Raw genomic sequence first — 26,486 nt, 5'->3', positions numbered from 1 at the left:
ACTTCACGTTCTGTCCAAACATGTAAAATCCAAAGTCGGAAAGGTCCCTCTGAGAGACCTGCACAATATAACCAAAAATAGTAGAAAAGCCTCATAAAGCAACAGAATTCCATGGGACTGCATGTCTCTTATTGCTAATGACAGTGTTGCGAGAAATATGGGCCCAGAGAATGTTAAGTGAACGTTAGCAAAGGTTGCAGGGAAAGAGTAATGTCCCCCTGTGGAAACATGAAAACATGTTTAGATGTTCTCTCCAGCAGGTTTAAAGCTTCTCAGTATAATTCCATCAGCATCAAGTATTTCTGCAGAGCTTTGAATACAGCCATAGTCTTATGGCGAAACCGCAAGCGTCAAGGGACGAGGTTTTCCCCTCGTTTTGTGTCTGAACCCATTTTTGAACTCATTTTGAACAATGAGGGGTCTCAATGAAATCTAGCCTTTGCAGCATATCAAATAATCCAGCATTAGTCTGACTGATAGAAAGATAAAGGGCGTTCATTTAGCAAAATGTGAAAAAATTCCGACATTCAGAGTAACCCAAAAGACCAAAAAATCTAAGGAGGGAAAGGTAAGCATCTTTTGACCAAATTTCTACATAAAACAAATATGATTTGCTTCAAAATCTAGTGTCTGAATGCAGCCAGAAATTAAATTACGGTCAAAACTCTTCCTAAGGCATGTACTTATGCAGTATTTTGGTCCAACTTTGCCCAGCCTGTGGCTCAAATGAAGTGAAGAAGAGAATGGTGGTCTGAGGGCATGTAGAGGGAAACCATTCACATCCTCCTCAGGCAACTCTCCCCAGAACGATTCCTTTTAAATCCTTCTGCCTCTGACTCATCAAATGGTAAAAGATAACAGACAGCTGTATTTACCAAACTGATTTCATGCTACATTACTGCACTTCCCCTGTCATCAGAAAATTCTGGATGCCTTGGCCTCACCACCACACTAACATTTCCCGTTTCGGGGAGACCGTCTGCTATATAACATTGCATAACTAAAGACATGAGGTGATCATAAGTGTTTGGCCCCACATGAGAGCTTATATTATAAAAACAGAGCAGGCTTGAATGTTGAGCTAGGGCCCTAAAAACTCATGCCAGGTTATGACAGCCAAGATTTATGTTTGGGTAGATTTTTTATGCATTAAGCTATACATACATTAGGTAATACCACAACACTGAGAAATCAAAACATCCCTTGTTGTGGTCTTGCTTGTCAAAGGACCTCTGTTCTCCAGTGAAATGAGGTCACATACACACACACCTGTTAAGCTAAGTCACATTTCCAAACTCTTGAATCTCCGGTTGGCACTGCTGAACTATGGCTCAAAAAGCCTCAAATCTTCTGTTTCTGGCAGACACTGAGCCCAGCTTAACCTATATTTCTGACTTCCAGTAGAGGCTGGCCAGATTAACCGATTGGCGCGAGTTCCAAAAGACAACCGTGCAACGATCAGCACTAAGAGGTTACCTCAGGTTAATGGAAAGAATAAATATCAGAAAGCCAGAAAGCCAGACTGTCCTAGTTTAACTTTAATATTTTTCCCTGTATGTGGCTTAGATCTTTCTTCCCATATTGCATGAAGATCAGAGACGGACAAATAAAAGAAAATCAAAACAGATTAGAACAGGCTGTACTCTGCAAAATCTACAAGGTATTTGAGTCATGTCTGGGAGTAAAAAGGGAGAGAAATCTGTATATTTTGATAATAGTTTTGTTTGGGTTAGGAGTGCTGAAGACAATCTCTGCCGCTCTTTGTATCTTGATTTCAATAAAAGTGAAATGGCAAAAAAGAATCATGTCAGTCCATTAGAGGTTGTGCTTTTGCACAAGTCAAATATAAGAAGCTGGAGATTCTGATCATTAGCTCACTTCCCGAGAAGAGTTTGCTTTAGTAAGATAGCAAGGTCTGTACATGATTCAGTTTCTGACCCAAGTTTATACTGCAAGCACATTTTTGACCTTCCAACAGAGTCAACATGTCAGATACGAGGGTAAAGGGTCACCGAAGGGAATCGTCACGATGTTAACTGTGAATTTCTTCTAGCATAAATTTTGGGTACTTTGAGCACGACAAACTACCTTTTGGGTACTCACCTTCAGTAAAGTACTTCAATTAAAAACAGTTCATTCTACAGCTTAGTCATTTTTAAAGAGACAGTAATGTATTGGTGCCAGTACTCAATGTTTCAATATCGATACTGGAAAAGAGTAAGTGGTATCATGTCATCTCTAGAGGACAAACATGAAGGACAAATTCTACATTTTTTCAGCTATGAGAAAGTCTCGCATCACAGGCAGGTGAAATAGCAAATAAGCATGTCAGTCCATTAGAGGTTGTGCTTTTGCACAAGTCAAATATAAGAAGCTGATTCTGATCATTAGCTCACTTCCCGAGAAGAGTTTGCTTCAGCAAGATAGCAAGGTCTGTAGATGGTTCACTTTCTGACCCAAGCTTATATTGCAAGCACATTTTTGACCTTCCAACAGCGTCAACATGTCAGATATGAGGGTAAAGGGTCACAAAGGGGAATGAGGTCCAGCAACAGAGCGAAGGTGTAAACACTGGTTATATATTGCTCGTTTATGCTTCAACCTTGCCCTTCTTATTGAGCTGACCTGGCAATTCCACTCACCTTCTTTGGAGATCCAGAGAACAGTATGACAGCCTCCGCTAGGTGAACAGAAGAAAGCAGGCGAGCTGCTGTGAATGACCGGTCAACTTAAGAAAGTATTTGGACTTTGGGCATCCTGTGGCTTTGAAAGAGTGAAAAAGACCATCTGGACTTGATTTCCATTAGAGAGACTGATACAATACCAGTTTTGTATTTGAAAAACGTAATGTTTTTTTTCTCCATAGTTCTCCTGTCGAACAGGCTGACATGAAACCTTCCAGAGCAAGCACTGTTCTGTGTTCAACTTGAGTTATAATCATAATAACTATCAAAATAATTAACCCACAGTTAATTGCACTCAAAAGCAAAGAGCTACATGAAACAAGCTAAGCTAATGAGTAGTCAGCAGAGCAAGCTTTTCATAGCTCACGTAGTCTAATCTTGGAGCTTTGAAAAGAAGGAGGCTGTATGAGACTATTTGACTTTTAAGTTTATATAAGTAGGACTTTTTAAAGTCATAAATATTGCTTTCAGGTGAATGGAAAGTGTCGACACCACAGCTAAATGACGTTCCTACATGCCAACAAGCATCCAATGGGTTGGTGGGATTGTTTTGCATCTTCAATAATTGAGTACTCCAGCTCACAATCTGTCCAAGGCCTCTGGAGGTTAACCGATCATTGTGAGGTGGGGGGAGACTCCTCACACTGAGGCTATTTGTGATCTTTAGATCAATACCTGCAGGTGGGTCAACGTCAGCTGGATAGGAAACAGGCCAGAAACTCTCGCGTTTTCTTGACAGCATAAAGAACGGCACACCACGAGGTGAAGTGGAGTAGTTGGTCAATGGATCAATCTATTTCTATTTAGGGAACCGTCCCTCACGTTGACGCAGGAGCCAAAGGTAAGAGTGCAAAATTAAACACTCGAAAAACACCTAGCACTTCTAATTAGCCAAGACGGGCGAAGGTAAGCGTCGTACATTGGCATGCGACGTCAGAGAGCGGGAGAGACAGGGTCTGTCTGGTGTCTGAGTGAGCAGACAGCTGTTTCAGTAGTCCCTGAGCTCAGCGGTAGACTAATGGGCAGAGCAGCCCTGTCTCATGTCTCCGAGCCTGGCTGGAGGGGATGTATTGATAATCTCCACCAGGATATCTCAATCCCCATAAGAACTTCCAGACCAGTCCCCCGAGAGTTGTTGGGCTTTCTACTCTGACACTGTCACACAGCTGAGAAGGAAGAGGGCTCCTTCTCGCCTGTTTGAGAGAGGCCCGAGTGTTGGCAAGAGAGAAAGAGGAAGAGAGGCTTGCTGCTCTGTGGGTCCGAGCCCCGGCTCTGTCAGAAGTGCTAATCTGGCCCAGAGAAGGAGCTTGCGAATTTGTGATTCTTCTTGTTACAGGGCAAAGGCAGGCAGGCTCAATCTTTAAACTATCACTTTTATTGAAAGCGTGGTACATGAAGGTAGCTATTTCTGTGCTTCCATTGTCTCAGTGCACTCAGGAGAGGGTCTTTAGATGTCAGCGGTTCAGTGGCTGGAGCTCCATGCTGCCTGTCACCCTGCTTCTGGAACAAAGGGCTGATGGCTCTTTGTGAGCTGAAACCCAGGGCACAGCGGTCCGTTCACGAGCGGGAATATTACTGTGTCGTGGATCACAGGGCCAACACAGCGCACATTCGCTTACAATACCCTCATAGATCTTATTCAGACAGAATCTGCACATTGCCGGATCCAGACGAGTGAGGTTAAAGTTAAAGGTCGCCGCCACTCGTACCTTGAGGATTTGTTCACGCTTTCTGTACCATGCTTTCTGTACCATACCATTTCTATACCATTCTTTTAACGCTGGTAAACAAAACTACATGATGACAAGAGGTGGAAATGTGTTGTAGGGGGTATGTGCTGTGCTTGTTGGATAAAACATATTTGTCTATTCATCTACATTTTCAATATATTGAAGACAGGATCAAGGTCTTCTGGATCACAGAAGTCGATCAAAACTTTCCTGATCACAGGAAATCAGCAACTTTTTACCGACCAGTATTTAAAAGAATATCTGTGGTAGATTGCATCACTACCACCAACAGCAAGAAAAGCTGCCTTCTTTTCAGCATCTGATGTCAGTTGTTTTGTAATTTGCTCATTTTATTCAGATTGCGGAAAACACAGACTGGCTTGTTAGCATCTGTTACCATCACATCTGTTTTGTTCTAACAAGCAGTGTCGCATCCTGTCGCTCATCTGTCTCAAACGTGGTACATTATGTGAAGGCGATGATCAAGGACATGCATGCTAAAGTCTCTCTCATGCTATCAAAATGGTATTAAGTCAGGCAAATAACTGATTATGCTGTACTAAAAGGTTCTTTCTCTGATTTCACACTTCTGCACAGGAAATTGCAGTATTGTACCTGGTGAATATAGACTTTAATAAGGCAATGTGACCTCAGACTATTTGGTAATATACAATGTGAAAAGGAAGGGAGAAATCAAGACTTGGCCACCGAGACCATTTCAAGGCCATGCGTAGGAGATATGTGGACAACAGAGATGGCATATTGTTATAGACAGGTATCAGGCCGATATCAGCAGAAAATACTGGACTGGATATGGGGAAGGAAAGAATGAAGAATGAAGGAAAGAATATTTTGCTGTAAAAAAAATCTAGCCTGAGACCGCACACTCGCATTGTATTGCCACGTTGTCAGCTGTGTATTTCTTGTAGCATAGATTTTGGATAGTCTGAGCGTGACAACCTTCCTTTTGGGTACTCACCTTCAGTAAACCATTTCAATTAAAAATGGCTCATTTTACAGCTTATAAACAATAATGTATTGGTGCCAGTACTCAATGTTTCAATACCAATACTGGAAAAGAGAAAGTGGTATCATGTCATCTCTAGAGGACAAATATGAAGGACAAATTCTACATTTTATCAGCTATAAGAAAGTCTTGCATCACAGGCAGGGGACTTGTATGCTTTAGCCGGCAGCCACACAGGACAGTGGATAGAGATGCTGAAAGTGTCTGCACCCGATAATGCCATGTGAAGGATGTTATTTTCTAACAGAAGCACACTTCACACACGCACACGGAATCGTCTTTCATGGCAATAATGCAAAGTCACTGGCCACACTGCATATAGAGGCCAGGATATATGCTGGAGTAACCAAAGGCTTCAAAAACAACTCAGGCATGACTTTAAAATGTTTTTGTGTTTTCTTCTTTTTAAACAAACGACAGACATTCGATGGAGCCTGCTTAAATTAGGGCACTGATGGCTTATTTTGACAGTCCCTGATTAAAGCCCCTTGATTTCGTTCCTTTTGAAACGGAGGATTAAGACAAATAGGTTCTTTGAGAGCAGCCATCCCTTTGGCTTCTTCCAGAGTGAGTCAAAGACGTTATCGCAGACAGACAGAGCTTGATGCCCATGGTGTTAGCCTGGAACCGTAAGTGGGTCAACTGCGGGGACCTATGTAGATGCACCTCAGTGACCGTCGCAGGTGAAACTGGCCCCAGCGTCCACTAGCTGACCACGCTGTGTGACAAGGATTTAACAGAGAAGGGCAGGGGTTAGACCTCAACTTTCCAAGTGCGCTGGCTTGGAAGGCGCAAGCTTTGTTTAAGGAGGAATTTCAAGGTCATGCTCTACACCTCCACACTTGACAGATAGTAGAAGGGAGGGAGGGAGGGGAGAAGAGAAGAGGCTGAGACAAGAGGAAGCTGGCTGGCAGCCTGAAATGGAGAGAGGGAGTGTAAATAAGGGATAGACTCACCTCTATTCCCCGGTCTTGGGTCAGGACAAGACACGACAAGGTTACTGAGGTTACGCCACTGAGTCTCACATGAGACAGGGTGGAATGACATGGAGTGTCACTTCTACACAGGTTGAGCTGTGTGTGTGTGTGTGTGTATTATCCATCGAGTCTCAAGACACCTCACGTTAAAACAACCTTCGAAGAAAGCTACTTAGACTGATCAGAAAAAAGACAGTGATGGCTTAATGATAAAAAAAAGATCAAATATACACAACCACCAGGAATGTTTTACGTATTTTATTGCTATTAAACTTAAAAATCATTACCCAGAATGAAAATCCAGGCAAAAAAATAATATTTGGCATTGTGAAATGACACTAAAGGAAAAAAATGGTTTCTTAGCATAGAGTTATCATCATATTCATTAGAAAAAAAAATCGTTGCATGGCAGAGAACACTGTTTCTGAGCCTGAAAAAAAAAGCTTGCAGATTAGCATTTACAGGGACATATTCTACCTGAACATGAACTACCGGGAGCTTTCTCCAATTACAATTCTAACACTACCTACTGTCATACGGCGCAATCTAGTTAATTAGTAACCTCAAATAACGAATCATTAACACATTACTGGTTGTGCTTAGTGTTGGCACGCCATGGTCTGCACTGGCACTTGCAAGTGGGCTGAAGAAATACAGGGGTATAGCTGCTAAAACACCAACATGGCAGTTTGGTTTTATCTATTTAGATACAAAGCAAAGCTCTGCAGTTAGATCCATTTTCATACCTTTAAATTTAAGACTCTTTAATACATTACAAATAAAAAGTACTATTTCATAATAATTAATGAACACAAGTGATAATAGGTGTTTTAAAATCTTAAATTAGTAGTGTAAACTGAAACACATTTAAATAAAATAAATACAATAGTATAAATAAATTCAAGTATTTCTGATGTGCAGTCATTCCCTCTTTGCCAGCTGACAGCGCGCAAGTTTCAAGGACTGTATCTAAGCATGCACAAACAAATGCTATCGGCTGCCGTGCTGCAGGACTGAAGGTGTCTGACTGCAGGGATGCATATCAAACACGACATTCACTGAGGTTAGGATTGGCTCATTATTACATGGCTAAAAAGCCAACTTGTAGAACAACAAGGGAAGCTTTACTCTCCTCAAAATACCAGACACAAAAACAATGCTTGAGCTGAGCTTTTAGCCTTTCAGAAAGAGACGAAATACTCCTCTACAGTTACTGTTCTCCGGACAAAACTGCATAAAACTATAAGAATAAAGTGACTAAGGAACAAAGATTAAAGCTCTACTATGCCAAACTTAAAAGTATTTCAAGAAAAACTGAAATGTTTGCAAATATCATTAGCCGCAGTGAAAAAAGAAAAACAGCATTTTAGCTTGGCTTTCATTAACAAACAGCATACGCACTAATCCCATTCCATCTAAATTTCACTGAAGCATTCACTTATTTATTCATGGAATTATTTTGCAGTCCTGGACTTGAGCCCAAAAACGGTGAATTGGTATTTTACAGTATCAATAAGGGCGATCACTGTACAGCAGACAGCTATTTTACAGCAGCTCCACAGGGACGAACCGAGCTGGAGGGAGAGAGACTGCCTAATCGTCTGCATCTGATGCGCTAACAAACGCGAGCTAACGGGGCGGACTGGCAAATCCCTTTTCATATGCTTCCAGAGTTAGCGCGGCTCCCGCGGGGGAAGGGGTGGGGGTTAGGTGCAGAGGGAGGGATCCGGTCCCCTTTTCCTCCTCAGGAGGCAGCGAGAGGTCCGGCAGAGGATCAGAAGTGGCCCATGCGGGTGGTGAAGAGGCTGCGTGAGCGCGGCGCGGCGGAGGCCACGCTCCGGCCAAAGCTGGAGGAAGGCCACTTGATGATGAACTGGGAGGTCACTGGCAGCAGATACCTGCACAGACGGAGATGGGGAAGAGGGACAGGGGGTTTGGACGGGAGACCGCGGGAGGAGGCAGGATTAGAGCCACAAAGGTCGTGCAAAGAGATCAGGCAGCATTAACCCGGCCTTGCAATCTGACACACAAAACAAACCCGCCTGCCCGGCCCACTCTTCCCTGCAACCACCCTCTCAGCCCCATACTGTCCAACATCAGTTAGGACACCCTCCCACCCCTTCCAGCCCACTCCAGCCCCTCTGCTTCCCCTCCTTGATCCCTTCTTGTAAACGCCGTCTGTTTTTAACGATGAGTGACACTTTGCATTTTCACTTGAGCGGCTAAACAAGGCCTTGCTTTGACAGATGGGTGAAGGAAGCTGTTTACAGCTGACACTGCTTAAATCTATCTGATAGGTTCAGGATGTCCGAGAGTGGATACAGGCTAAGATAATTAGGACCTGGAATGGAGACAAGGAGGTTAACCATTTGAGACAACGGATGACCCACATAGGATAATTGTAGGATATTCAGATCACAATACGGTTTACTAATGAGTGCTCTTAAACAGTTTATTCATTAGCGGCCAGCTAGCTAACACAGTACTTTGCTTTAAACAAATGACCTGTTCTCGGTACAGAAATTGAACTGCAAGAAAAAAGAGATCTTTTGAACAGAATAACTGTAAAATAACCCTTGGGTTTGTGGGCGTAACATGGTACTTGTGACAGTCTTCCTTGTACAATATCCCCAGGACAAATTAGTCGTGCTGCTTCTTCTAAGTATACTAAAAAAGATTTGCTCTGAGGGCTTCTGCTGCAATGCTGCCGTACCCAGGAGACTTGTGAAAAGTCAAATTAACTTCATTTAGTTCAAGAAGAATGTCCTTGAAACTGCTCAAGTGTACCGCTGGTACTTGTCAAGCAGATATCTTAGAATGTAGATTAACTACCCACTGTACATTCAAACCGTTCACCAGAGTGCAGTAATGAAAGGAGGGGGGAAAAAAGGCCAATTTTTTTCCTGGATGCTCCTGCACAACTGAAATGCTACAGCATCGTGAAAATACCAAGATATGAGCCAGATCCAACTCTCAACCTTCGTTCATAAGCACGCATATTGGGTCATCTTCAAACTTATCCACATCTGATTTTTTATCATGTTCCTTTCATTGCAGCTTCCACTTTTTTGGTAGTTTTATTGGCTTGTTCTTGGGGATCAATATTGGGGTTGGAGTTTTGCCTCATTACCATATTTCCCACTATATACCGCTTAGTTTGGTCAACAAAAGCAAATGTCATAGGAATATGAAATTCAAATATGAACATATATGGAGAAGGGTGCCTCTCTTAAATAATTCACAGAGGAAGTTTTGTCCATATGAGGAAGCCTGTAAAGACGCTCCATCAGTCAGGGTCCAATCAGGCTGCAGGCAATGTTTAATTGGACCTCTGTACCACTTCCACCAGGTCTTTAGCTTTTGATCATTGAGAAGTTCTTAGAAAAACCTGCCAGCGCAAAGCCCCCTGAGAGCCAGCAGCTGTCTAACTGCCGTTCCTTTCGAGAATGTGTGGGCCTTACTAATTATACACAATCACTGGGAGATCTGCACACATCTCCAGTCAGTTTGCATGTTCAAAGTATACATTCAATAACCAAACTGCCACGCTGTGCCGTAAAACGTCTGGAGGAAATTGGGCCTGCCCCTCCTTCATGCAACAGCGGTGTTCCTTCTCAGAGCAGCATCATGCATTTAAAAAGTTTATTTCATTGAGCATAAGGTTTATTGCATCAGTTTGTGGGGTTAAACTACTTTGACCACAAGGGTCCATGTAATCTGAAAGTCCAGGGTTACACAATTCAGGTCCTGGTAACTTTTCGTTTGAAACACATCTTAACTTTTGTTTTCGTTTGTCTTTAATTAGTTGGCTCATAATTTGCAAGTTGAGTAGGGGTCTTAGAGCAGAGGTATCTCTGACCTGTGCTGGACTGTAGCCCTTCAGAACCAGAGTTGTGTACCCCTGCATTAGTCTAAGCCAGTCCTGGAATAACAGTATTAGCTTGACTATAACTTTAGTAGGTAAAAATCAGCTTTTACAGCTTGTGTGCTTTTAGAAGTGTTTCTGACACACTAGAGAGAGAGTGCTTGAGAGAGAGTGTCACTGGTACCCTGATGGCTCTCGACCCCGTGCCTCTCCACTGGCCAAGAGTGGCGGGTGGAGGTGGATGGAGGACATGCAGCGTATGGGTGCAGGTAGGGGGGCCAGACACATGCCAGAGAGGAGGATGAGTGGCTGTCAAAAGGGAAGGGGGGGTCACCGGCAATATGGTGCCTCGTTCCTACTCAGACATCATTTTCCTAACGAGGTAAAGCATACGCCGGCTGATTGAAAAGTCTAATCTGTCATCCCCCTGCTCCGTTCTGCCACTGAGTCGGCAATGAGGCATGTCCCGGGAAAGATGTGGAAGCAAGTGTCATGCACCATGCAGTGAAACTGTTGTGATTCACTGTGACGAATGAGTGGGTGCTTGTTGCTGTGGTAAGTGGAAGGGAGATGGAGAAAATGGCTGGCTGGCGTCCTTGGAAACAGCTTTTCACAGTCAGCGCACCCTCCAGGACGCCATGTTCAGAGACAGCGAGCAAAAGTAGCAAGCAGGTGCACGAGGGTGGGTGGCTACAGTCTGGACAGACTGGAGACATGGGAGAGGGGGGTTTAATCCAAAATCGAGAGGAGAAAAGACCTGCTTCAAGGAGCGAGAGGGTAGAAGAAGAGGGGGTCGAGCCTCGAGAAGAGACCGGTCCAGCAGCCGAGGGAGCACTTCATCACGGATCCGGAAGTCAGAGTAGAGAGACAGGGTCACAGTTTAATGGAAAAGGAGAAACCACTACCTTTGGGCCCTGCCCACACAAAGCTACAGCAAGTTTAGTTGCGAGGTCAGATGAGGATATGGATTTGCCAAGTCACTGACCATCTTTAATGCCTTAGCCTAAATAGTAAGAGGGAGAAAATCAGGTTTTAGCCCGAATTTAGAATCAGAGATTTTAGGGGTTATGCTGATTTGAGAAAGGCAAATTCAAATTCATTCATTCAGAAATACAGTCATATGCAAAAGTTTGAAAACACAAATTATATATGTTGTTGATTTTCTGGTCACATTTTATTTTGATGGTCCCCTATAGATGATGCACAGATGCGTAAATTATTACAAATTTTACGGTGATATTTAGGGTAAGGATTAGGTTTAGGAGTAGGTGTAGGTTTTGTGCTGAAGTTAAGGTAAGGGTTAGGTTTAAGCTTAGGGTTAGACTATCACACTCAACTTCAAATTCAGTTGCATCAAATGGATATTTAGTTGAATGTTAGTTAAAGATAGACGGATCATCTACAAAACATCTACAGTGGACTGTCAAAATCAAGTGTTGCTTATTTTCTAAGTGAAAATAATTTTACACATCCTATACAGGGAACAAAGATCAATACATCATTTTACTGCAAGTTGTAGTGCAAATTATTTTTATCTATTATTACATTATATTATCTATTTATTTGCCAAGTAAAGCATATTGGAAAAAAAACAAAACATAAAATATAAAATGTGCCACAACTTTTGCAGAAGACCAATTTTACGTTTTTTTTTCCAATATATTAAAATAAACAAATAAATTGTAATTGTGCATTAAAATGTGCTTCTTGCAGAGAATGTGTACTTATTTTCAATTAGAAAATCAACTAAACACATAATTTTACCAGGGGTGCCAAAATGTTTGCATATGACTGTATGTATTTTAAGTTTAGTAAATAAATGTAATTCTATGTTTTAACTAGGGATGCACTGATACAGGAATTGTAGACTAAAACATGAACAATACATAAATATGTATAAAATGTAGTAACTGAGACTACATCCACCTGGATTAGCGTTACAGAGAAATGTAACGTTTGCTTGCAGAGGGTTACAAATGCAAAATAAAATTATATTTTAGTGCAATAGTCCAGTGTCAGCTAAACATTCTGCTATCCTACAATAAAGAGATAATCAATTATCGGTTTTGAAGTATCAGTGAAATTAAAATATCTGTCCAGTGCCAGCATTTTTTAAGCAAATATCTGAATACAGAATACTGATGAATCCGATATCATTGTGCATCACTAGTATTAACTAATTACATTTGAAGCCTCTGTTTTTTTCTGCACACTGAATATCTAGTCATTTCAGAATGCAGGTGGATAGTATGGGCAGGGCCTTGGTGTAGACTTGAGTCAAGTACAATGTACCAAATGTACAAGCTGGAATGCCCCCGTGTACTTAAGAAATAAATGCATCTGACAATACCTATTTAGTTATATGTAAACACTCAAAAATACTTCAAGTAATCCAGATGACATCTAGATTACATCTTAAATCTGCATTAGTCACAGTGCTGTTAGGCAGATGATGCTGAAACCACATGCAAATGTCTCATTCTACAAGAATGAAACAAATGAAATGATCCTAAGTTGCTGTCGCCTTAACATTATATCCTAAGAAGTCTTCCTACAAGACAAATACAATGTTCCATTTCTATATTACAACCAAATTCCTGTTTTCATATGTTGGGTCTCTTGAATATTCTGCAGTTATGAATCATGGCTAGCAGGTTCTGCACAAGCTCCTAGGATCATTTAGCTCTGGCTCATCTCTTTTATAATTAAATTATGCTGGGCCTCAGGGGGGCTACTAACCTATGCAATAATCTGAGGGTCATTCTTTCCTGTTCGCGGCTTCCCCTGTGCGTCCGAAAAGTCAAATATGCCCCTAACCAGCAACCTCCCACTGAACTATAAGAGAGTGCTCTGATGCGCAGGGAGTCGGAAGTCGAACAGAAGGAGCGGAGAGGTGTGGAAAAATGGGGGAGGGAGTTTACCTGGTGTCGTCCCACTCAGGGCTCAGGCCGGTCAGTGAGCCGCGCGAGTCAGACACGAACTTGTAGACCACGAGCAGGCAGTCACGGCACAGCTGCACCAAACGCTGGCAGCACTGCAGCTCCTGTGCCGTCACCACCTCAGTGCTCTTGCTGAAGATGCTCTCCCATGATGACCTGCTACAAGGCCAAGAACACACACAAAAAAAATTACAAATATTAATTTGGCTGTATTCTGCATTTTTCATATTTTATTTAGGGCTTTCAAACAGGTATGAAAGATGAATTGTGAGTAATCATGTTATTTTTATTTGTCATTTGTCTTATTTGGTCAGACTTGACCCTAAAGAAAGAGTGTTTTTCATTTAAAAAGCAGTGTGTTTTGTTACAGCTTCACTAATATGTATTTATTTTTAATAATTAATTCAATTACATTATTTTCATCATAGGAACGTAGAGTTCACATGAACTTTTCATGAAAATCGTGATTTCCATAGGGTAAACACAATTTCCAGTTTTCATTATCAAGGCTCAGTATGTGCAAGAGTGGCTGCATTGTTTAAAAAAAGGATGTATAGCATACATGTCATATAGTGGTTTTCATGCCATCCTCAAGACCCCACAGATGGTCCAACCCAACTCACAACACATTGGGATGAAGGAAAAATGTGGACTGTCTAGGGGGGCCCAAAGGACCGGGTTGGGAACGACTGATATATATGATGGTTCCAACTCCTCCATGGTTGTAGCATCTTGCTCTCATTCATACAGCTCACGGATTCTTGTTACAATGGAGGCTCTCGAGGGGAAACTGTACCACTTTTCATTTTCCACTTTTGTTAATTTGCAACTCATGTTTCAGTCATGTGACTTTTTATGTGCCATATTAATGGCTGTGTCTAAAACTGATCATCAGCACTGCAAAAATACAGTAATATGTTCAAAGAAATATAAAAAAGAATTGGTCTTGATTCACTAGTGATTTGAAGTCTTTAACATCACAGTGAACATACCATCCAACACACAAGAGACCGATTTATTTCCCTATTCAGACTCGAATGCTAACATTGCCGTTACAGAGCTAAAAGTACTTTCACACACTATTTTCTCATAACGTTTTAAATCTCTCTATATATGGATAAAGGCCTCTGTTAAACATTATGTTTACAGACTCATATGTAGCTGTATTCAGTACGCAGTCCACCCCTGAGCTCTGTGAAAGCCTAAACGTTATTAAAAGTAGCTACTGACGCTGTTGCTTCAGCACTGGATGGACGAGCAATACAATTTTGAAGAAGAAAAAAACTTTACATAAACAAGAGCAGGAATATATGTCATTATATATGAATAAAATTCAAAACTAGTGCAGTTCCCTTAGTTATCTAACATAAGGTGGAGCTTATGAGGTACAGCAACATTCAATTTCTATTTTTTAAGGCTGTTCTTGCATTAATCTGTAAAGCACATGCAATATATTTTGATTCTGCTGGTCACTAAAATAGCAGAGCGGTCATATAGTGATGTCACATGAACATGAACGAACAGGTCTCCCACAAGCACTGTCCAGGGTGCTGCCAGACAGTCTCCTGAAGGTACTGAAGGTATCGCTTTAAAGGCCATTTAAAATATGTATTTGATCGAGAGGGTGACAAGGGGATTCTATAATAGCAAGATACAGTGCATGCAAGCAGTTTGGCTTATGACTGCACCATTGTGGTAGTTTGAAGGGGCAAAACAAGAATAGGTTTAAAAAATAAATAATGGTGTTAATACTTCATCATATTAATTACAGCCCTAATCTTACTTTTTCCCCTGAGGTCCACATATAACATCTGTGTGGTTTTATCTACTAAAAACAGTCATAATTCATTTTAACACAACCACTTTACAAATTCTCTTTACCTCTTGAAATGAACCACGTTGTTTTTGATACTTTGCCTTTAAGCATCATATAGACTATCAGTGAAATGTTTAGACATCTACTCATAGCAAGGTTTTCTTTATTTTTAGCTTACTATTTTATTTATGTTAGAATAAAAATGAAGATATCAAACTATGAAATATCACATATGGAATTATGCAGTTAAAATTCAAAACTGTCTTGTATTTTAAAATCTTACTCTTGGAATTCTCTCCAGCAGCTTGATGTGTAGCTACTTGGAATACTTTTCTAACAGGCCCGAAGAAGTTTCATATATTTTGACATATTGTTGGAGAGAATTTCGAAAAGAAAATATTTAAAAATATTACTTTGAGGAATAAATTCACACATAGGCATGACCAGCAGTATTTATGCCTATAACAGCACAACGTTTAATCATAACTCTGCACCCCTTATCACTTCAACGACAACGGGTGGGCTAAACTGCTGTAGGATGAAGGGTGGTCACGGCTGTGATAAATTCAAGATTCCATAAATGGACTCTATGCATGGAGGGACTGAACAAAAAAGTTTTTAGAAACTTGAAGAGTTTTTACGCAATACATTGAATTCTTATATTTAAAAAGGCAAGAAAAATTCAGCTTTCCATGACACGGGCCCTTTAATGCAAAAATTAAGATGTTTGCAAAGGGGATTCAGTCGGCTCCCTAGGTCTTCCGTCTCACCGGGTGCCCAGGCAACTGTCAGAAAATTTTAAGGGTCTGGTCTTGAATAAAAGAGAAAACACTGTGCTAAAATAAAGTCTTTTTCTTTTCAAAGTCACTGGATAGCAGCGGAGATTGCGTTTGATTGTGGAGATGAAGGAATATAATGGCTGGGGATCTGAGGGTACATTACAGGCGAGGAGGCCTTCACAATGCCCCCCTGCCGAGCTTTCCTTCAAACTTGGCCTGCCCACGGCCTCCTTCACGCACCGGGCCCTGATTAAACGCCAGCAGCATGGGGTGCTTAGCACCATCACTAATCCCCTAGCACCACATACACTCTCATCAAGTTGAAATAAACCTGGGCGGTAACACATCTCTAAGTCTGTCAATTACACATATGAGTGGGCTGTAGAAAAAACCTTTTGGACCCCCTGTGCTGCTTAGACAAGGAATAAATAGAGGGATAAAAGTGATCGCAGCTTCATCAGCATTGGTAGACGAGTGTGTTTGCAGCAGGTAGCTCTGGGAGGTGCTGCAATTATAATACATGTGATTCTACTTGTGTCTCTATGTTCACTTGAAAGTTTAAAAGAAGATAACTGTAATAACTGACCATTTACCAGCACAATTATGGAATTCAAATATGCTAAATCTGAACTACACTCAAAGAGAGATCCAGTATTGCTAAACAGAAGGTTACAGTAGAGGTGAAGAAGCTAGGCTAACCATAGCAAGAGTTCTGTCAGTGACATTTGTTACCTAAAACCTTGAAAGCCCTTTATATTGGAAAGGTATATGGAAAAATATGTGTAAGTATTCATATGTGCATTCTATGATTCTTTATCACGCTGGCTACCACCAATTCTGCTTAGCAGAGGTCTTCTTTCATTGTTCATTTTGAGTTTACCCTTTTCCTTCATTTTTGCGAAATGTTGGCAATAAAATGTAAACCACACAGTCGTATGCAAAAGTTTTGGCACCCCTGGCCAAATGATGTCTACAGAGAACACGCTTCTCCAAATTTGAATGCACAATTAATGTTTATTTACTTAATATAAAATAAAAAACAAAACCAACCTAAAATATGGTCTGTGTAGAAGTCATTGCATATTTTATATATGTTATGTTTTACTATTTTCCAGTATGTTAAACTCAAGCAAATAAATAAAAACTATGCATTACAATTAGCAGAAAAATGTCAAATCTAAGTTTGTTCTCTGTAGAGGGTGTGTTAACTAATTTTCCTTGTAATGAACAAAACATGCAATTTGACCAGGGGTGGTTAAACAGATTACAAGTGCAGATTTCCTCTACAGTTTGATTTTTAGAATGTGTTACTTGACCTCGATGCGCCTAAGATGACAACTTTTATTGACACGTTTTTTTTTTTTTTCAGGATTTGGTCTCCCATTAGGTCACATTATTTTATTGTTGTAATCATCAAATAAGTGTTATTTACAATACTGTGCAAAGGTTTTAGACACCTGAGAAAAGTACTAATATTAAAATAAATACAAATAACACAACAAGTAGTGATTTTATGTATTACAGGAAGTGCACCATGTCCAAACTTGTGTCAGTCTGGTATTATTTGTATTTAGCATCCAAAATGTAGTTTTGCTAACCAATGCTTTATTGAATTAAATCTGTAGAGCTGGGATTGGATTTGAACAAATCTATGTTATGGCTGGGGATGTCAAGGAAAAACCTGTAACTAAACTGCTTGCTTGCTTGCTTATTTATTTATTTGTTTGTTTGTTTGTTTATTTAATTGTTTCATTTTTAGGAATACCAAAAAGTTGATCAATGGTAAATAATATACTGTAAATATCTATTTATAGCAATTAAAAATCATCTATAGCTCTGTTCATAATTGTGGACACATTCACATTTCTTCATTTTTACAACTTCCTACAAATTACTTAAAACCTGTGAAACTGTAGAATAGAAGCACCTTAATAGAATCATTTTAAACATGTACAGTGGGGTCCAAAATCTAAGACTACACTAAAATAGAATTTTGGAAATTTTAAAGAAGAAAAAAAATAAATAAAATGAAGGGATGTAAGCAAATTTGTAACACTGAGCATGCTAATGCCTTTGTACAAAAGGTCAGTTTCTCTTCTACTGAAGGACTCTTCCATAGAAGTTCGTGTTTAGACAACTCTTCCGTAGATTTACTCATCAGATGCGGCTGCACATTAAATTAAAAATGTCATTAAAGCAAAAGGGGGCATAACAATTAATCAGAAATTCTAAAATTCTATAATACAAAGGTTAAAATTCAAAGATTGTACTTTTCACTCAAATCATGTTGATTATATAATTTGCAATTAAAAAACTACGCATTAAATTAGATAAGAAAGCAAAATAGATGCATTTTCCTTAGTGGGCACAGACTTTTGGACCCCACTGTATCTGCAAAAAATTTTATTTTTTATTAAAAACAGAGATTCCACACTTTTGAACCGTGATTCCAGACTTCTGAATAGAATGGTATGAAAAAAAAGGCTGGAGAGCTGCTTACCCAGAGCTGCAGAAGCAGTTCCACAGGCCTTGACCATGACTCCAGAGCAGGCGATTGAAGACACGGCTGAAAAGGCGATAGAGACGTAAACTGTCGACATCGGGCTCCCTCCAGATTCTTTGCAGCACTGAGCGAACGTTAGTGCGGACGATGTCCAGGACCTTCACATGGGAAGCATATGGATGAGATGAGGATCAAACAGGCACAGCTTAAACACAGCCTGCATAACTTCAGAGTTGTGGTAAAACTTATCTCTGTATCTCTGAAATGGAAACTTTGTAAGAGAATGGACAAACATTCACTTTTCTTTGTACAGTAAGGCAATAAACATTATCATGCAGGTTCTTTGGAGCATTTCTATTGGCCCATCACGAAATGTTCACACAAAGTGAAGGGCAGCTTGTGTTTTCAAAGAGGAGAAAAAGAAACTGAGTTATGAGGATTTGATATGACAGTGACATCAGTAACTGAGTTCTGAGTCCATCTGAACTCCTGTGGTTGCAATCATGCACCATGCAAGGTCTAATGAAGATAGCAGGTCTGTAGTGACTTGAAGAGAGAGACAAAGAGGGAGAGAGACACTGAATCTGGTAGTTGGTGGTGGATGGAAACAGAAAGGCTGAAAGAGGAGCGGTAATTGCTTGCAGACGTCAGTCTCAGGCGAAAGTTCTTGCAGGTTGAAGGACCCTAGCACCTCTTCACCAGCTAGTGGCTTGGAGCCTTGGACTCCTCACAGCTGATTGGTGACTGTCTGTCATGTGATACGCCAGATTTAATGGCCTTGTGTGGGATGGCAAAAACTCTTCTCAGAATGATTCCTCAAGCTTCAGCTGATAATCAGCTTGTGGGACACGACAATGCCTGCAGTCAGTCGAGCTTCATTATAGCACTGCCATGCTGATCCCCCAGTACAGATTCCACAGAGAAGGTACCTGAGACCCAATTCTAGCAAAAGGCACAGCAGGCAACCAAGTGAACGACTCTCTTCTACTCAGTGCCAACTTGCTAAGCCAACCTCCTCTGCCAATGGCGAAAGCATCTCCAGCTTTTTCAGCCTTACGCCCAGTTGTATAAGTCATTGTGGGTTTATTATCCGTGGCATATTGTGCAGAACACAAGAAGCTCAAAAAGAATGCGCTGCCTTTCAAAAAGCTGCATTGTAACGTGCCACCACCAAGCATCCGAACCACATTTTCAGGATTCCACAAGTTCTACCACAAACCAACACTCAACAACCCACAACTAAGCTGCATTATTTTCAAGTTGCTGGCATAATGTGCAAGGGAAGAAAACTAATGTCGTCAATCCTGGGTTGCAAGGCTTTAGAAAGCTTTCTGTATTACACTGAAGGACTAGCCAAGATAAGCACTGAGGTCCTCTTTGCATCACGCTTCATAAACCATTTAGAACTTAATGGTACACAGCAGTCGTGTGTTCAGCTACATAACACCAAAGAAAGTCACACTTATCAAGAAACCGCAGTTTCCTTATTTGTGTTAGAGCAAGGAAAATTAAGTCTGCTGTACATTTAGACAAGACAGGAGAACACACAGTCCAGCCAATTGTGAAAAGAGAGTTTCTGCAATGATCTAATAGCAAAAAAGGTGAGGACAGCTGTTACTTAGCAACACAGATGTGAAATTCTCACATTAATAATGCATTCCATTATTCTGAAAAAAAGGTGACAGGAGTTGTATAAACTCCTTAAATTTAAGAAATGTGTGAAGTTTTACAAGCACAAAATGATTGAATCATCTTCAGGATTTCACATGCAAATTTTAGGTTATGTAGAGTTTAATGCAAATTTTTTTTGTCAAACTTTTTTTTTAAAACACACTTCTGCACGTTTTAATACACAATTACTGTTTATTTGCTGAATTTAACAAAATGAGGGAAAAATTAAAACATTTGGCACAAAAGGTTATGACACATTGAGTATGTTATGTTTTATCTTTTCCCAATGTGTTAAATTTAGCAAATAAATGGAAAATGTGCTGTATAATTAGCAGAAAATTGAAACACTTATGTTCACCATAGAGGATGTGGTATTTTATGTTAAGAAATCTACAAAACATGTCATTTGACAAGGGGTGCTCAGAATTCTGCATGTTACTGTAATTTAACCAGGGGCACCAAAACCTTTGCATGTGACTTTAAACTGGGTCATACATAATAATAATAATAATAAGAAGAAGAAGAAGAATATGTAAAATAGTAATCCAAAGTACTACCATGACCAGAAAACATCAAGTACCTTAACAGAAAAGAAATATTTCATATATACAGGACTGTAAGCAAGTTTTAGACAATTGAGAAGATTAAATTTAAAATGCTATTTATCTAGGCTATTAGTGTTTATTTGCTTAGAAAAACTCTAATATTACAATAAATACAAATAACATTAATATAATAAACACTGATTTTATGTATGTGCTCATTTAACTATTTCCAAACCTCTCCTCAAGGCAGCTCAGTATCATTTGTTCAATCCAACACCTGTTTTGACTGATCAATGCTTAATTACAATAAATCAGTGTGTGCTGGTGTTGGAATTTAACAAATCCATGCAATGGCTGGGGGCTTCAAGAATAAATCTGAGATAACAACTCCTTTAAAAAAAAAAATCATGTATTTGTGTTTTTATGCATTTATTATAATCATATAAGGTGGTTTTACAAGCAAAAACACACTTACTGTCAAGACAAATGGTTTTAAATAACGTACTTAGGGGGCAGTAGAGTGCAGCACTTCTCCACAGTACTGTATGTATTAAAAATTATTTTAGTCATTGTTGTCCTTAGCTGAGCAGCCTAAACAAGTGTACGTACAGCATTTGTGTTGGGGTTAAGACCTAGTTCACCAGAATCATAACAAATGTATTTAATAACAGCAAAATCACAGCTAAAAAAAATCTCATTTTAAAATACCTCCTTTTTTTCCTGTTAACTCCTGAACTGCAAAAATATCATCAAGCGCATGCAGCAAAAATCTCTAAAAGTAAAAAAAAAGAGCCATTATTCTATGAAAAGCCATATTCACTTGCTCTTGATGGGGTCAGACCCTTAAAACAGGCTTCTTGACGTTTCTCTACCGTGATGTAAGACTGCTGATATAACAGTTCTAAAATCAATCAGCAGTATTTGTCATATTTTGACCTCATTATACATTAAAAAATGGCACTCTCACTTCTCAAATTCAAGTTTCAGTGCACTCAAACTTAAAAAAGAAAAAAAGTTTTAATTGCATGCTCAATATTCTGGAGTGCTTAGCAGAGAGAAATGAGAACATAAAGTGATTCTAACCTGCTGATCCTTTATAAAGCAAGTCCACTGTCTACATCTCTCAATTCATACTCCATTAGATTTATTCATGAAAAGTCTGCCTTTTGCAAATTAACATTTAATTAGTTGATTAATTAGTATTGAGTATTGATTTTGTTTCTAATGGGACCCACTTAGAGTCACAATCACTTCCAAGTAAAAATGACTCATTAAAATGAATGATTGGCTGTCGAAATACAGGTCAAATATTCCTTTTACTGCACTCAATATCATGCTTATTGTAGCTTAAATTATTATTTCTAAATGAAACCTTGTACGATACTTCACCTTTCTTTGTTTGGTGGCATCTAACTTCACCAGCCAGTAAGAAGCCACTTTTGGTTTATGATATTTCCAGTTGTTCAAGATCTGTAAGAGACAAAAAAAAAGAATATTGTATTCATTTTGTGCTAAATGACAAAATTACCAATGCTCTATCAGTCTTTCTTTACTAGTTATAGTAAAGTGAAAAAGTCAGAGACCCTTCCTTGTGTTCAATTAGCAACCAAAACAACAATTAAGTCCATTTTAATTATTTTTCTGCATCAGGAAAAAAGCAGAAAAAAATACAGTACTGCGGAAAGGTCTCAGGCATTTAAGCATTTAAGCACATTGTTTAAAATCATTTATCTCAGCAGTGAGAGCTTGTTTTCTTGGAAATTGTATCACCAGTACCCTTAATTTACCAAAAAGATGCACTGATTAAACAAACCAGATTTTTAATGATAACTACAAATAATATTAAGCTGCCACAAGCAAAGGTTTGGAAAGGGTTAAACAAATACATTAACATATGTAAAAATCCTTCTTAGTGTATTAATATTACTTGTATTTATTCTAACTTTAGTGTTTTTTTGAGCAAATTAATGCTTATCATCCAGGTAGTTTATAAATCTAAATGTGAGTGCCTAAAACATTTGCACAGTACTATATATTTACCAAAAAAATACACAGAAAGTTCAAACATAGACTACTAGATTTTTAACATCTAGTTTGGCTTTATTACCCTTTGACTTTATTACAGCTTCCATTCTTTTTGGGTGACTCCAAAAAATCAGCAGCGATATTTTTCCACATCTCCAAAGTTCAGTCTTACAAATTCATTGCATTTTATTTTTTTCACAATCCAAGTAACCCAATTACAAACTTAGACTCATCACGTCTCATGTCATAATGTCTATTTTCCTTTTCGCAGCTTCTTGACAGCTACACATCCTTTCAGACTCATAGCGCTGGGCTGTCTTCTCACAGTGTAAGGATGGACAGAAACACTTGTGGATTTTTTTCAGATCTGAACCAAGAGTGGAGCTTGATTTTCTCCTCTCTCTCAAAGATGAAAGCTTTAAGTGCTGTTTATCTGATGGGGACAGTTTTGGTTGTCTACCAGGTCTTGATCGGTCATTAGGACCATTTAGGTTTTGTTGGGAGCTGTAACTTGTTTTCAAGACTGAAAAGGATGGAAGAGTTAAAGTGATGGTAGGTGCTCAAAAATAAAGAGAGGACAAATTAAATGCTGATAGATTTGATAATACACTCAGTGTTGGAGGCTTTTGTATAATTTTCTGTTAAATATATTTTTCCTGTTGAAAGCGAAAAATTAATAACTTGTACTTAATGGCCATTTATACTGCAAACTAAATAAACTAAAGTGTGGTTTCTGACTATTGCACAGTACTGTACATGACAGTATAGTCGGTACATAATTTTTGCAAGTTGATTCCAAAGTAAAGTTCAGCAAAGTTGTTTTTACTTTCTTTCAGCTGTTTTATTGTTCAGCACTTGACTGCACAGCAAAATCAATGCTTCTGCACCACACATGCATAAAGAAAGACAAAGCTTGACATAATCAAAGAGGCCATGCTAAAAGCCTCAACCAAAGTCATGTTCCAAAAAAGAAAGCTATAATACGCAATGACCTTCCAAATCCAGCGCTGTACCGAAAAGAAAAAAATAAATAAACACAATAGCACCGCTGTGTTCTTTTTCCTCGTTCATGCTGCAGCGAGAAATCTGTAAAGAAGGACCTTGAATTAAAACAATAGATCCACTCAGGCTTCTCTGCCCTCTTTATTCATTTTTACTAAGCTCAACATTAGGTAGGTCATAGATCGATCTGAATGTGTGAATACATTGAGATTATTATAAATAAAAAAGCACTCTCTGCTTATTCTTGCCCCCCTCCCCACAGTCGGCATCTCGCATACCTGAGTTCCTCGGCTAATATTCCTTTACCATTCTCCAATGGATTTGCAAATCAAACGAGTCTCTGACTTGTTACTACACAGAGGAAACGAACCATGGGTATGTTTAGAATGATGATTGCAAAGCATGCATTAAATTCATCTTCTTGGATAAATCATTAATAATTAATTTAGACCTACAGCTGTTTCATACAAATCGGCAGGCCGTAAATTACACGGATGCACGCAGATATCTAAATTACAGTGTTCCACTTTCTAACTTGTGTTACTTGCAAGAGAGTTTTGTAAATGTAATTAATGGACTTCATTTTCGCAATAATTTTGTAAGGAACTGGGAGCCCTTTTGATTTACGTTCACTTCTGGAAAGGCTTTGTTTTTGTTTCTCATTCTATGAGATGCACTGTAAATACAAAAGTGGAGAATTTTTGGTTAAATGTCTCCCTTTTGAACTGCAAGTGTAATAACATGATATTGGAAATGGTCTCAAACAGGTGCTGCTGCCCAGCTGTGTTTCCGCGGCAACAGCTAATAGCTCTCATTAACCATACAGGTGGACGGCTAATGACGCCACGTACGACGAGAGACAGCACTAACAGTACGGGCACCGTCCTCCACAAATGAGCAGAGGGAGCAAGGGGAACAGGCAGAGAGCCAGCCGGAGGGGGTGTGGAGAGCCTGGGGGGAGAACGAGGCCTGAATCCCCTCCTCCTCTGGAGCTCTGAAAAGAGAGGCGCAGTAACTCATCACTCTCAGAGCGTCGGAGAAACTCATCTCGCTCAGAATGATGCAGAAACTCACCTTACTCTGTGGCACAAAATCTCACCTTACTCAGAGTGGCTCAGATGCCCATCCCGTTTAAGCTGGCACAGAAACTCGCCTCACCCAGAGCCGCACAAAAACTTACCTTGCTGAGAGCAGCGCAGAAACTGACCTCGCTCAGAGCGGGCCCAGAAACTGACCTCGCTCAGAACGGCTCAGAAACTGACCTTGCTCAGAGCGGCCCAGAAACTCAGCTCGCTCAGAGCGGCCCAGGAACTCAGCTCGCTCAGAGTGGCCCAGAAACTCAGCTCGCTCAGCGCAGCCCAGAAACTCAGCTCATTTAGAGCGGCCCAGAAACTGACCTCACTCAGAGCAGCCCAGAAACTGACCTTGCTCAGAGCAGCCCAGAAACAGACCTCACTCTGAGTGGCCCAGAAACTGACCTTGCTCAGAGCAGCCCAGACACCCTCCTCATTCAGAGTGGCAGAGAAACTCACCTCACTTGGAGAGACACAGACACTCACCTCTTACTAACTCAACTTCCTCAGAACAGCACACTAACTCACCTCATTCAGGACGGCCTCCGCTTCCTCCTCGCTCTTTCCTGGGAATCGGATCCTCATCTCCCCCAGCGCAGCCAGCGTCTGCCGCGTCAGCTCCGCCTCCTGCTCCTTACTCCTCACATTCAGCAGGGACTCTCCCTGTCACGCACACACACACACACAAACACACACAAGGCAACACAACGCAATGAAGATGAATTAGCGAGTCCTGTCTTTTCCCTTCCGTCATCAGCTTTTCCTTCCTCGTGCTCTCTGCAGGTCTGGCTGGTTGTGGAGCTCAGCGAGGCGAGGATGAGGCCTCTGCAATTAGAGCCGCACGCCTGCTTCTCCTGCGGGAAGCGGCTATCGCTCAGTGGTGGCCCCAGGAGCTGCCTGGGCCTCGAGTGGCCTGCTGTGCTGGATGAGCCCAGGTGACTGGAGGCTGGCTCAGTGTGTCACAACTGTCAGGGTGTTAGACGGAGTGTGAAAGCACTAGTGCTACTCTGACTGTGGGACATCTTAACCCTCAGCGAAAGAGTGCTTAAGCAGAGAAGCACCACTGGGCAGAGGTGGGGGCAGAGAGTTTGGGGGGCAAGTCAGATTGACATGGAGAAAATAGAGTGTGAACTAATGTGTGTGTGTCAATAGGAGGTGTGTGTCTTAACACTTAGAGAAGGTCATTTCCTCATACGCTGCTGTAAGGAATTCACACCTAAGGAGGTGTATTTAACTAGGGATATCCTGACCCTGACCCCAGTCCTGATTTGACATTAGTATTTTCAAAGATAATACAGTTGCACAGTGCACATTTCAAGTACATTAAAGTCTGTAAAAACCAATCCAATTAAAGTAAAATATGCAAGACCAGGGGCTGGCTGCACCAGCTGGACGCAAGTTCAAACGTAGGCTAGTTATAATGTATGTGTAAGTTCATGTTTATACATTACTAAATCAGGTTGTACCACATGACACTTGTTTCAATGTTGAGCTTATTAAATACTCAATATTTACTCCACCTAAGCAGATGTAAATGTTGGGGAGCAAAAAAAAAAAAAAAACACACAGACAACAGCCTTTTTTGGGTAACTAAGCTAAAAACACTAAATGCTATTTGCTGTGATTTTACAGCTCAAATCATCACTCTGGTTTAAACTTCGAACATAAGACTAACACCCTCAGCTCTCGTTCAGCAAGACTCTAAATGCCTGAAGCTGCTGTTGGGCTGGTTGGCCGGAAACCATTGTTTAAAAAAGCTTCATATTTGGTTGTTAAAAGGAAATATTAAAGAATTATTTTAGCTGTACATACTGTATATTTGTACTTCAGTACTTGAATGTATCTGTACT

The 26,486-nt window shown here is 40.2% G+C and overlaps 1 protein-coding gene across 1 annotated transcript in view; it reads right to left on the bottom strand.

Moving 5' to 3' along the window:
• Positions 1 to 6,662: 6,662 nt before the first annotated feature.
• Positions 6,663 to 26,486, bottom strand: part of ttll7 (tubulin tyrosine ligase-like family, member 7) — a 103,445-nt gene continuing 83,621 nt past the window's right edge. Inside the window, exons 17-21 of the mRNA XM_036586999.1 lie at positions 25,165 to 25,299; positions 21,926 to 22,006; positions 18,318 to 18,478; positions 13,205 to 13,381; positions 6,663 to 8,316 (exon numbers count right to left, since the gene is read on the bottom strand). Of these exons, the coding sequence (XP_036442892.1) occupies positions 8,193 to 8,316; positions 13,205 to 13,381; positions 18,318 to 18,478; positions 21,926 to 22,006; positions 25,165 to 25,299 (678 nt within the window). The 3' untranslated portion in view covers positions 6,663 to 8,192. The remainder of the gene's footprint in view (positions 8,317 to 13,204; positions 13,382 to 18,317; positions 18,479 to 21,925; positions 22,007 to 25,164; positions 25,300 to 26,486) is intronic.

This window comes from Colossoma macropomum, unplaced genomic scaffold (genome assembly GCF_904425465.1).
Source record: "Colossoma macropomum unplaced genomic scaffold, Colossoma_macropomum, whole genome shotgun sequence".
In the NCBI taxonomy this organism is placed as follows: Eukaryota; Metazoa; Chordata; class Actinopteri; order Characiformes; family Serrasalmidae; genus Colossoma; species Colossoma macropomum.
The sequence above is the reverse complement of the archived record's forward strand: the minus strand, read 5'-3'. Positions and strand labels throughout refer to the sequence as shown.